The sequence below is a fragment of the Pyrgilauda ruficollis genome, unplaced genomic scaffold (assembly GCF_017590135.1).
Source record: "Pyrgilauda ruficollis isolate IOZ18807 unplaced genomic scaffold, ASM1759013v1 scaffold122, whole genome shotgun sequence".
NCBI classification, from domain to species: Eukaryota; Metazoa; Chordata; class Aves; order Passeriformes; family Passeridae; genus Pyrgilauda; species Pyrgilauda ruficollis.
Window position 1 is genome coordinate 1,292,659 of NW_024510544.1, and position 13,828 is coordinate 1,306,486.

The 13,828-nt window shown below is 41.5% G+C and overlaps 1 protein-coding gene across 1 annotated transcript; it reads left to right on the forward strand.

Moving 5' to 3' along the window:
• Window positions 1–7,839: 7,839 nt before the first annotated feature.
• On the forward strand, window positions 7,840–13,828 carry LOC121365827 (interleukin-9 receptor-like). The gene is made up of 8 exons (XM_041490303.1): window positions 7,840–7,918; window positions 8,317–8,425; window positions 9,678–9,871; window positions 10,551–10,696; window positions 11,014–11,188; window positions 11,441–11,555; window positions 12,593–12,677; window positions 13,167–13,828. The coding sequence occupies exons 1-8, from the start codon at window positions 7,840–7,842 to the stop codon at window positions 13,704–13,706; spliced, it is 1,443 nt and encodes a 480-aa protein (XP_041346237.1). The 3' UTR covers window positions 13,707–13,828.

Sequence of the window (13,828 nt, forward strand, 5' to 3'; positions counted from 1 at the left end):
TAGTGCTACTAACCCATAGACTGCTTGGCTCCAGAAGGTCATATTTTGAGAGAATCTTTGTGGTGAATGATGCATGTTTCCAGTGTAGTAATAATCTGTTGTTGCTGTGATACCAATAAACTCCCTTCCCTCACCCCCTTCTCTTACCTGAGACTATAGGCAACCTCACAGCTCCATAAACAGGAGCTTGCTGTGAGGGGGGAGCTCCCTCACAGCTCCTTCTCCTCTCTCCGTGAAAAGAGCGCTGTAGTAAAGAGAAGCTGATTTGTTCACAGGTGAGTGCTGGGACAGTACTGCATTGCATCCACATCCTCTGGTTTGATTGTTCACATCCACCATGGTATTTGCTATGTTGATTTTGGACCTACATGACTTAGTTTTGTCCATGTTGTTATTACTCCCCCTGTACATCCCTAGCTCAGTGGCTTCCTGGGTACTGCTCTAAGATATATTAGCTTCTTTGGTTTCTTCCCTCCTCATTTTCCATTTTTCTTGTCCTGTGCTGTGCTAAGTCATGGGAGGTGTTGTCTTCATGTGCTGATGCATGCTCCCTGCTGCTACTGGTCCCTCACATGTCCTCCACAAGGCAGCACAGAATCTCCCCAGCTCCTCTGCCCTGATGAGCTGACTGCCCCACACTGTCCTGTGAGGGCTGCTTGCATTGTGATCATGTTGATGAGAATGTGTACTGGACAGAAGCATTTCTGATGGTCTCAGCACAGTCTTCTGCAGCTTCATCTCACAGCTCTTTTCACTGCAGAAACTACACTGTGGTAACTGACCCCAGGCTGCTTAAGGGAGAAACTTCTTGTTTTTCTGGGGCCCTTTACATCTCAGTCCTGTGTGCTCTGTTTCCGTTTGTATTGATGGCCCCAGAACTGCTGAAGGAACTGTTTCTGTTACTGGAACACTATCTGGCTGTACATCTGATAGATGGTGGTGGTTTGGTGTTGTGCTGGGCTGGAAGTTATCTCTGCTCACCCTAGGAGGCAGACTTCATGAACAAGTGTGTGACACAAGGGTATTAAAATAAGGGAAGTTGTTCCCTTTGAAGCAAGCTATAACAATTAAGCTTTTGGTCAGTGAGTTGTCACTGTGGATGTGGAGGGGTTTGAGGTGGCGGGTTTTCAGTGCCTCTTAGGAGCAAACTGCAAATGTCCCTGATCTACCAGTGCTGAGTTGGAATTTTTTTTTTTCCCCCAGGAAGAATAGGGTCAAAAAGCAGGTACTGAGAGAAGCACCACAATCCATTCTGGTGTACCAATTTGGAAATGTCCATCTCCATTTCTGCACGGCCCCTGTCTCCCTGTCTCTTGGCCCCAGAAGCTGATACTGACAGACTGTTACTCAGCCTGTTCTTTGACTGCTTCTCTCTCTCTCTGTTCTCGAGCACTAGACCCATGTACAGCACTAACTTGATGGATCCTGGCTGTAACTCTGCCATTGCATCATTGCTGCTGGGCATGGGAAGAGCTGTCCCTTATCTGCTCCAGGGTCAGGACGAGGAAGCGCTGCCGTGGTTGTTTGCCTTTGCCTTTGAGCGCAATCGGCTGTGGGAGCGCAGCTCGGGGGGCCGGGGGTCTGAGCGCAGCTGGGCACGGCTCCGGGGTGGGAGCAGTCTAGCCCCATATCCACATGGCTAGGAAATGGCTTTAGGTCGCTTAGAAACTGTTATTTTGTTGACCTATTTATATAAAAGTTGCAAGCAGATACTTTTCTATTCAGCAATTACTTGGCCTTTTAAATGTTAACCCTTTAGCAGAAATTCCTGTTTCTCCGTGACTAATGAGAAATTACATATATAGCTACTTTAACTCAATCTGATAATCAGAGCAGTTTTTCATTGGTTCTTGAGATAATCTTTAAAATCAGGCACAGTAAGATCTGTTTTATTATGCCACTGCTGCTACTGCCTGATCATCAAACCACACAGCTTAAACTATCAAGGGACAGAAGCAGGATGAAAAGTGGCATTTCTTTTTTGCTGGTAAGACAGTTTATCATATTTTGTTCTATGCATTCCAGTATGTATGTTAGGGGACATCTACTGAACAAAATATTGAAAAATATTTTCTTTATCTAAATGTGGAATTCTATACTGTTTCTTGAACTAGGAGCCTGAAGAACAAAAGTGTCTCTGTACTTTTGTTCTGACAGTTTGCTGAGCACAAAACACCACTATTGCAATAATTCTGATGGATTGTGCTTGAAAGAAGGGCCATCTTGAACAAGGTACTCCTCTCTGACTACAAGAGATGAATGTAAAGGAATCCAGCCAAAATAGTCCTCAGTGTTTGGGACTTTGCAGACATGAACATACTTTTTTAATGTATGTGTATGTGTGTATGAATATTGCTTTATTGTAGTCATCCTTTGTAGCAGCTTTCTTTCTGGGATCCAAGTATATCACATCTAAAAGTACGTGGCTGTTTTTGGGCATCAAATTGTTGGGAAAATGGCTCTCCAAAGATTAAGAGAGAAAAAGGCTTGTTATATGGGGTTCTCTCAGATAATCTATGCAGATAAGAAAATCCAACTACTTTTTCCTTATTCCCCAGGATAAGTCTCATGTGAGCCTGTTGAGCACATTAGATGTGTTTCTGCAAGACGTGTGCTTAGAGGCCTAGATATTCAGAAGGTAGATAAGGTATCACTAATTTTCTTAAAGGACCTGCCTTTTCTTATAGGCAGGGATGATGGTTTGCAATGTGTACCCCTCCTATTACACATACTAGCATGACAGATTGCTCTGGTGACTCTGCACTTTGGGTAATCTTAGTGGATGAAGGAGTGTACCTGTTGGTACAGATATGCTATTGCCTGACACTGTTTCACTTTGTAGGTGCTAGTCAGTGTCCTGCCTTTCTTCAGTGCCTGTTGGCCCTGCCTCTGGAAGAGACCTAAGCAAAGGTAGGGATTATGGCCAAGGGAGAGCAGGTCATTTATGACTAATTGCTAAGATGTAAGGAATGGAAACTGAGCACTCAAGGGTCCAGATCTGCTGTGTCTGCTCCCACTGTGCACCACTCATCATATCATAGAATTCTGGAATAGCTTCAGTTGGAAGGGATCTTCAAACCCTCTGCCATGGGCAGCAACACTTTCCACTAGACCGGTTGCTCCAAGCCCCATCCAACCTGACCTGGAACACCTCCAGGGATGGGGGAGGAATGTCTTTTCTGGACAACTTGTGCCAGTGTCTCATTGCTCTCGCAGGGAAAAATTTCTGCACAATACCCCATGTAACCCTGGCCTCTGCTTGTTGGAAGTTATTCCCCTTTGCCTCATCACTACATGCCCATCTCCAGCTTTCTTACAGCTCTTTTATGTACTGGAAGGGACTCTAAGATCTCCCTGGAGCCTTCTCTTCTCCAAGCTGAACAAGTCCAGCTCTTATCCTGTCTCCATAGCAGAGGGACTCCAGTTCTCTGATCGTCTCTGTGGCCTCCTCTAGACCTGCTCTAGTAACTCCATGCCCTTCTCATTCTGAGGACCCCAGAACTGGACACAGTACTGCAAGTGGGGGTCTCACAAAAGCAGAGTAGAGAGGTAGAATCCTCTCCCTTAACCTGCTGGTCATGCTGCTTTTGATGCAGCCCAGGATACAACGGGCTTTCTGGGCTGCCAACATGCATTGCTAGACCTTGTCAAGTGTCTTGTCAACATCAGAATCTTGCTCTGGAAGTGATAACATGGGAAACACCTTTTGAAAGAGTCCAGAGCCACTGCCAAATCAGAGCCTGAAGCTTCTGACTTCCTCTAAGATTTAGGTGAGCATACAAGATCATGTGAATGAGCTGCAACAAGAAAAAATTTCATTGATTAATCAACAGACCTTATAAAAAAGTTGATGTCAGAAGTGGAATAAAACCTAGAACTCCCAGCTGTCTGCTGTGGGCTGGAATATAATATCATATGTTCAAAGGATATCCAAGCATATTGAAGAATCTTATGCACATATCTCCATGCAAAATCCTTGCTCATGCTCTTATATGATACTTCAGGTTTTATCAAGCTTTTGTAAAACTGATCGTACTTGTAGCCATCCAAAAGTCAGAGACACAAAAATCCTATTTTATGTCCATTCCTTTGAGTTCATTACATTTATCTGTACATTTCTTCTATCTCTTTTCTCTAGCTCGTCAAGCATAAGCTTCTTGTTCCCACTTTTAAAGTCACTGACAGCCTCTTCTTGTCATCTCTCACTTCCCTACCTAGAAGTTAATTCTATGATGTCAGCTTCTACCTCCCACTAGATCATTAAATCTACTTCTCCTAATCATCCTCCAGGCTTCTGCTTACACATTGAAGATACTGCTTACAATTCTTTTGGGCTACATCAGCCTCATTCTTCAAGTCTCCCTGTAAAGCTCTGCTTTGCAGAGTTTCTGAAACCTAGATGATATCTAGGCTACCCACATGCTGAAACTATGTTGTCAACTGCTTGCACTACTTCCTCTCTCAGTGGTATCTGTCAAATAATTTATTTTACCTTATACATTCTTATGAGAAAATGTTATATTTTTATTGTGTGTTCAACTGGATCCCAAATCTGGGGGTAAATCCCAGAATATTAGTTTCTGGTGACAGATTTAGCAATAACAGTCAGTTATCTGTTTTTCTGTTAATAAGCAGTTGAGACCATTTGGAAAATCTGTGTTGTACAAATTCTGGTTAAAATTACTTAAAATTGCTTTTGGGAACTGGAGACAGGAACCACAGGAGGGAAGGGGAAAGGCACAGATACAAGGCCTCATTTCCTTGAGCAGATAACAGGCAGAATTCTGCCCTGAAAACATACAGCAAGGATGGAAACACCATTGCAACCAGCTTGAGACCACTTTGGAAATCAAGGTCACTACCACCTCCTGGTGCTGACAGACTGCTGGCAGCATATCTGATGTACCATTTCAGGGCATCATCTCAGAAATGTTGTCTCTTTCCTGCAGAGTGAAGGTGGTTCTCCTTTCTTGACACTAGTTCTCATACAGCTTCTCTGCCTTCACCCACAACTTTGCAGTGCTGCAGAAACTGGACATTAGAACACAAGAATTCAGCAAGTCTGGTCCCCAAGACATCCAGCTAAGAAGCTGATTTGTCTTCCACTGCTAGAAACTGCTGTAATTGTACCTGCACTGCTAGTACTGGGCTTCCATCTGTGCTAATAGGAAGACGACAAGTCTTGCATATGTTTAGGCAAGAGGTTTCAGCAATAAAGATAATTCCCCTTTGTAAAAATTCTTCATTTCTGTATAATTGTATCTACCTTCAGTGTCCAACTACTGGACTTTTTCATATTTCTCTTGTATATTTAAAAAAGAAGAAAGTACTTTTCTCCTACCTGAAATCATCTTCTCATGTAAGATACTTATGGCTGGTGAAATGACTACTTAGCCTTTCCTTTGGCTAAGTTAAAGAGATTTACTTGGTCTGTAATTGTTGATTTCTGAGTAAAATTATCCAGGACTAAATCACTCACATCTCCCTTTTCAGAAGCATTTTCATATTGACAGCATTTTTTTGTTTAAAGTGTTGATTCCAACAGAATAAATTAATTGTGTTTCAAATGCTACATGTAGCTGCAATAACTTTTGTTTTAATTGATATGTATCCACAGTCTGCATGTTAGCTCCTCTAACTGTATTAATGTACTGCAGAATCTCATTCAGCTGGTTATGTGCTACTTCCTGAAATTATTTTCTGGTAAGTCTTTCAGAATTCAGTGCTCCGTGACCTAATTATGACTAACGTTTATGGCTTCTAACGCAAAAATTTGCATTTAAACATGTTGCATTTATTTCCAGGAGAGCCAGAGAGCCAGAAATGTCTAACACATTTCAAACATTGCAGAACTGAACACAGAACTTCTTGTGTGGGAGTGGGGGGAGTTTATCAAATTAGTAGCAATTACCTGGAAACATTCTGTCCTGGTTTACTTATCTTGACCTAAGTTTGTTTATTTGTTTGTGTGCCTGAACAAGTTCTTGTAAGCACATGAATAATTCTACTTAATGCAGCTCTCTCTATTTCATATTTAGTCAGTATTACTGTATTTATCACAGGGACCATAAGCAAACCTGATTAGAATGATAAGCACTAGAGACTTCAAGCCTCCCAGCCAAAATCAGCTAATGGTGACGTTTCCTCTCACCAACCCCCACCCTGAAGAAAGTCTACAGTAAAACAGGATATTTATGAAAAGCCCATAACTGAAGAGGTGGTGAAGTGAAAGCCAGAAATACTCCTTTTCTCTTGATCAGTTTCAAAAACACCGTAATTATTTTACAATTTAATTCAGACAAGGGAAACTATAGACAGGCATAACCACATGCAAGAAGTTATACCTGGATGCTGTTGTCTAGCTTTGTGAAATTCATGACTGGAAGGATATTCTTGGTCATGGATCAGGTCGCTTAATCTCTTCAGTAAAACAATCCTAGTGAGTATTATATCACAGCCCTTGCTAAGCATAGGCTTTTTTGCACACTTCTATCCAAGACTGCTTCAGATCCTTTGCTGGTTAGAAATCACAATATTATTCTATAGTCAGGCTATATACACTTGGTCCTGTGCTAATACTGTACTTATTTTTTCTCCTATCCTGACATTCCTTCCCTTCTCCCCAGCTTCTTCTGAAAGAGAGATCATAATCTCTGGCAAGTTTTGTTTGGTATTTTTTCTTTTTTTTCTTTTTTTTTCTTATAATAACCCAAGCTCTTTTGAGACTGAACATTCCATCCTCTTGTCACCCCAGTTATAAAGCTCAGTTCAGTGTCTGTGCTAGTCAAGTAGTGCAAACATTGTTCCTTCAATATTTTTTTTAACTTTCAAGAAACTGTTTTTGTTTATACTGATTAATGGTCTCTGTCTATAAAATCACTCCAAGTTTTCTGGATTTCAGGCTCTTTGGAGCAGCCCTCTCCTTGCAGTGGTGCTGGGCTCATGTGTTGTGTTCAGGTAACAGCAAATAATGCAAACTGGAAACATCTTTTTAAAACACCACATATTGCTAAATAGATCATGTCCATATTCTTCATATTAACTGTTGCCATAAAATCATCAAATCGGAAACTTTTAGTGAAAAAGTATAATTTTAAATTAAAACTTCATCAGGAGACAATTCAGAAAACTGAATTTTTTTGGTTAAAAAGAGAGTGAGTCTACTATAACTTTGTAGAGATGTAGAGTCCCATATTGTGGAAGATACTCTTCAAACATCCTTGCACAACCCTTCAGTGAATTGGGGTAATGACTAGGCCCTAAGTATTCTATATCTCCCAAAGAGTGCTTTGACCAGGATCATATCAGTTATTCTCTGTGTCTGTTTTCGGAATACGCGAAATAACGTTGCTCCAGGAGGCCCCTGAGCTGCGAATGTCCAGAGGCTGAGAATGCTCAGAGAGGAACAGCAATGCTCTATTGCTACGATGCTCTCTAAGCATCTGGTTTTGACTGTGATCAGAAACAGGATTTGGGGAAACATGGACATTGCTTCCAATCCTGTGGCTCTCTGCTGCTCTTCATTTGTCACAAACCAGATGACAAAAATGTAGGAAGAAAGAAAAATAAAACACCCACACCTTCTCCCACCCTTGATAAAATTGTAGGGATTGTAGATTTCCTTTCAGGCAGCTGGTGCTTTAGTGCAAAGTACTATTTACTACTATGAGAAGAACAGTTCCTATAGAAGAAATTATATAGCTGAGTTGGTGCCTTCTCTGACAGATTCAGGATCAGCTTTGTCAGGCTGGAGAAGCATGCAGCTAATGCTTCAACCTGCTGGTAGAAATACCAACAAAACTGCTCTTAACGATTATTCTGTTCTAGATACCATCTGGAATGGGAGGAGTTGTGTGGCATTTGGGGCTCCAGCTGTGCATTGCTGCTGCACTGCTCTTTGGTGGAGGAAGAGGGAGAGGTAAGAGGAGATCTGGAATATGTCCACTGTACAAAGACAGGTGCATGCCTGCGCTCATTTTTCATTCACAGACCCTTCAGTATGCAATCCAAGATCTTGTGACTGCCCTGTCCCAGGAGCCAGTACAGCTGGCTGACAATGCCAGGCCTAGGGGACTGACCACATACTGGACAAGCTGGGCACCAGAAAAAGTGTAGCCACTGCCCAAGGTCCCTGCTCTAAGATCTTACACTCATCTCATGCACTGAAGTGTGTTACAACAGAGTAAGAACAGGATGAGGAAGACCTGATGCAGTGTCAGCAAAGGAAGTACTAGCAAGCAATGCATTTATTTAGTGTGCTGAGCAAGGCATCATCCAATGATATATGAATCCAGTTCTGGTCTCCTTCCTCTGCAGAGCTCTCTGGCAGCCTGAGCTGCCTGAATAACTACGTGACTACTGTGAGCTGCATGTGGGTAACAGAGAAGCCCATGGGTGATGGACCTTTCCACCTGCATTTCACCAAGTAAGAGCTGCACACCAAGAGCTGTCTGTGGCAGCCCCAGCTCTGGCTTGGACAGGACAGCACTGAGAAGCAGAGATGGAGCCCAGCTATGGGCTTTCTTCCCTCCACGGCAGGAGACCTGTGGCGCAGCTAGCTCTGCCACCCCACCACCCCAGACCTTAGAAGCTGCTCTCTACTCTGGTCCCACAGCCTCAGGGGCCACAGCAGTCAAGTGCACATGATCTCCTGTCAGCTGTGGGCTCTCCATCTGTTCAGCAAACCATTCTGGCAGGCATCTCAGAGCAGAGAACCTTTCCTTCCTGGCCTCTGGGTCCCCATGACCTGGGAACTTCCAGAGCCCATCCTATGTAAACCTGTCTAATCAACTTCTAATAATTTCTTTTCTTTTTTGCCTAGAAATTAAACATCTAATGGTTTAATGTATATTAGTAAATATATAAATATAAGTTCAGTTATAAGCTTTAATAAGAGATTAATAGATTACTAGAATAATAGAATATTATCTAAATAGTTTTTCCTCTAATAGAAGGAATCAGATTAATAGTTTGCTAACTGATAGGATAACTTGAGTTTAATGTGTTTAGGTTATGTAGAAACATTGGCTTCACCACCAGTAGCTATTATGTGAGGGTAAGCCACTCTGACATTAGATGCCTTATATTCTGCTACGGTTAAGTAAAAAATAGCCTAACTGTTATTAATACTGGATTTTAAATCTATGGAAAGATGGGCAAGCTGATAAACTGTGATATCCCAGTTTCCTGTGGGATCACATGCAATGTGAAAAAATTGCTAATGAATGGCTAAACCACAAAAAGAAAAGCAACTTCTAACACATTTTGCTGTCAGTACTGGTTTGTTTCTAGTGAAAGAGGACTTAATGTACAGCTTATTGTTACCTCTGTGCTATGCACTTGGAACCAACTGTCCATCCACTCCTTCCCCCTACCCACCTGCTTTCCTGCAGTGACAGCAACTCTCTCACTTTCAGAGGGAGCAGGGAACAGCTACTGGATGCTATGTGCAACTCCTGTGAGATCTGGTGCTCTAAGCAGTAAGGTTATAAAGGTGTCTTCCTATCCAGCCCTGCCACCCATCCAGCACTTGGATTGCTGGTTTGCTTCCTCTCTGCACTAATGAAGTTCATGGTCTTCCAGAGTGTGGTGCTGCGCTAAGGTGCCATATATGCATAAACAGAAAAGCACTTAATTGTATGACTTAAAAGAAACTTTCAGCCTTTTTATTCTTCTAGCCTCTGGTCAAAGGGCCACAACGCCAGCTGCAAACTGACTGCCACAGGGAACATGCAGAATCAGTACCACTGCACAATTCATCTAGCCAGCCAGATCTTGGAAACTGACGGTTATAGAGTCTCTCTCCAAGGAAACTTCTTTGGATGTAATCAGACATACATGATCTTTCCAGAGTACACTCCCCGCAAGCACAGTAAGTATGAACTAGGACAGCTGTGAGCTGAGGCTCTGCCCAGCAGCTTCAGGATAGGTCTGATATGCTGCCTAACAAAGGCTGTCTCAAGGACAGCAAGGGAAAACAATGAAAACAATCAAGATGTCCATCCGCAGAGAGTGTGCTGTGTGAACTGCACCAGTGAGGATGCAGTCGCTGAGTCTCTCCATCCTGACTTTTCCTGGACTTCAGAGGGGCTGGCTCTGGAGCACCATCCAACAATACTTCTCATCTGCATCACGTTTTTTTTGTGCCCCAAGTAATTTGCTGGATTGCTTCAATTATTTGTTCATTTTGTTGTTTTATTTTTCTCTAAGAAATTATGTAATGAGGAATCATGGGTTTTAACTGAGGGTCCCATGGCCTGGTACCAGGGAGAAATGCTCAAAACCTGTCCGTATTTGTGGTATGTTGTAAGGGCAGAATGTGATTTCCATTCTTTGCTTGCAAGATTAGCCCTAGGAACTACTGGAGTTATCATTAATTTATGTCAGATCTGTAGCTGTTCTGATGCTGTAAGCTAACTTGATCTACTGCTAGTGTTAGTATCCCTCTTTAGACCCAGCTTTATCTTCCATTTCAGTCACCCTAATGTCATGCATTTTTCTTTTGTGGTGTCCCAAACACTGTAAAAAAACCCCATCTCCTCTATTTCCAGTAAAACTTGATCCACCTTTGAACATCCAGAGCAATGCCACTGCCAGCAAGTGCCAGATATGGTGGAGTGTGTGGAATGTGCCTTGGTACCTCGCTGAAATTCTCCAGTATGAGTTGCAGTATAAGGAGTACAGCATGTCCTGGGAGGTAACTGGACGAGACATACAGTGATCCTACCTTTTTCTTTGTGTACAATGGCCTTGCCAGTGAGCTCCACCAGCTGACTTAAGATGGCCTTTCTGGTTTCCCATATTAAGGCTGAGAGATTTTACATTAAACATCAATACTGAAGTACAATAACTCTTCTTCTTATGAACGCTGCATCATCATTCAGGCCCTCTTCTTTCATCTAAGAAAAGAAAACATGGAAAAGAAAAGGGAAAAACCAACCAAAAAAAAAAGTATTCAAAAGACCATCCTTTTGCCCAATCTCACTAACAGCAATGCTTTGTAATACTTGACAGGTTGCAATGAACAAGACACTACCCAGTTCACTGCCACAAGTAGAAATTGAAGCCACAGAGCTTCGCAGTGGCATTGCTTATGCTGCAAGAGTTCGCTGCAAAGTTTCTGAAAACGAGAATTCATACCACAGTCAATGGAGTGAGTGGAGCCAGACAACAGTGTTTCAAAGAGCAGGTACAAAGAATGTTGTTTTCATCTCATTTCATTTCTTTGAATGTCCATGTTCCAAAAAAAAAAAAAAAAAAAGAAGATATATGGTAAAATGAAGTTTTTCAAATCAGAGCTAGCTTTCTTCAAGTATTCATAGCCAAATTATTTTCCTTAAGGCCTTTAGCTGCCTGTTTCTTTTGTAGTCCTTGGTTATTTGGGGTTCTATCTTGACTTCAGAATTTTTATTAAAAATTTTTGTGCTGATTCTTTTCCTAGATGTCCCAAAAGTCTCTGAAAAGATTCTAAATATCAAAATTATACAGTACTTATTCATTCCACTGAGTTTTGGCACTCTACTCTATTTATTCTGGAACTGCAAGCTTTCCTCAAGGTATGTGATTTTCAGTAAGTTCCCCTTGATCTTTATGGCCTGAAAACGGTAAATCAAGAGTCGTTATATTCCTTTTCCTTCCTGTTTCTGCTGCACACACTCAGTCATTTCCAAAAGGTCTTCTGACAATCTTGGAATGTGACATGTTCCTCAGGTGATGATAGTTAATGACCCATTATACAGTCCTTAAGGAGACCAAAGCACCTTTGGGACTCCCAAATTTGGCTGAAGTCCAAGAATGACGGTATCTTAAAGAAATTTAAGCACATGGAAATATTTGAAGTTTCATGTAAATAAATTATAAGTGCAAGTACACAGTAACCCATAAAGGCGGTTAAACTGATGTCAATGCTAAGCTACATGTGATATTCCTGGCAGGAGTCAGTAGGTAAAATACCAATATAGGCAAAACAAACCAACTGTTTCATTTGAGACCAAGTTGTACAGAGAAAAAAGTGGTTTTAGAACCTTGGTTCAACAATCCTCTGCAATTTTTTATGCTGGCAGAGCATAAGTACCTCCTTCTTTTTTACCTTGACATACATTATTATGGTCCATATACACATCATTCTTAGAGAAACAGAATACATTATGTCCACATGATAAAATATTTTTATAGGATAGACTGCAATAAAGGGGTAAGGATGTTTGGCAGAATTTCCCTGTTTAAATGTAATGAAACTACAACTCTTTAAAACACTTTCAGAAACAGTGGTTTAGATCATGTAAGTTGATACACAAATGCTTAAATGGCTCAGTGTATATAATGAGTAATAGACCAGTATATTAAGTTTGTGACATATTCCAAAGCAACTTATGAGACTGTGCTTCAGAAACTTATGAGACTGTGCTTTAGAAACATGAAATGCATACACAGGTGGCAGAAAAATAATTGCGTGAGAAGTCAGAAATTATGATGAGTGGGCTTCTTGTGCAATCTTACTAACATAAGTGGGGTGGGGTTCATCTAACCAGTATCATGGAGACAGAACACAGAAAAACTATATTTTTTTTTGAGTGTTGTTTTCTCACTTTAGGGCAAAAAGCCTCACCTGCTTTACCATTCCCACACCAGCTGCTTTCTTTCAGCCACTCTATAGTTTGCACAATGGGAATTTTAAGGTAAGAAATAAATTTCATTTCTTTCTTATGCACCTCCACTCATGACAGAAGGATTTTTTTTTCAGGGATTAATAATTCTAGCTTCTGAGCAGAGTTACTGACACATGGTTCTGATCTTCTGGAAAGTTTATAGTTTCTCATTTTACTCCGTCCACATAGTAGCTAACCACCAGAGCTTCTGTCCAGCCTCTTGCTCCTTAGAAGTGGAACTCCTCCAGTGGCTCCCAGCTCAGACTGAATGCAAAAGGTGCACCTTTTCAAAAGCAAAGCAACACCAGCAGCTTGCATTATATTCTAGTGGTGTAATCTTGCAAAAATTCTTGTAAAATTTTGTGAAATTAGCTGCTAGGTTTTTATCCTATTATTTTAACCTTGCCTGTTGGATTTGCACTAAACACCTGGGTTATTGTGCCAAAGCCATATAAAGAAAGAAAAGTTATTTTGTAATAACTATACAAAATGACCCCAACTCATTGATGCTTTCATTAGGACTGGGTTGGACTGAATGAGGCTTGTAGCCAACTTGAAAGAGAAGAGGCCAGCAATTCAAGCAAAGTGAATGCAGATAGAGTTGCTGATCTAAACACCCAAGAACTGATTTCCCAAATCTCATGGAAACCTACAGGAAGCACAGATGTGGCTACTGCAGAAGAAAACTTTGCATTTGCCTCAGGTCCAAGCCATCAGTATGTCCCCAGCAAGTACATAAGAGCAGAAGAGATAGAGAGGTGGCCGGGACTATTGTTTGCACCAAGCCATGCTGATGATAACATTGGCCCAAAAATCTCTGAAATAATTAAAGACAACCTTGAGAGCCCTAGTGTTGGAAGGAATTATCCTTCTCACTCACAGCATGGAAAGGGTGACTTTCTTATGCTTCGAGAATCTTTGGAGATAAAAGATGTGTCTTTCAGTGGTAGTGACTATTGTACTTTGTGTGACAATGATACCACAGGAGGTTTGATTTCTGCTGAACTACTGAAGCTTTCTAATTGCAATAGTCATGTTAAACATCAGAAAGATCAGTGACCTTCCCTGAGGAATACTGCCTACAAAGTTCCTTGTGCTCTCCTATCACCTCCCAAAACTGTCCTCCCAAGCGGCACAAATGGTGACTGTGCAGACAGTTTCAAACATGTATAATTTTAAAA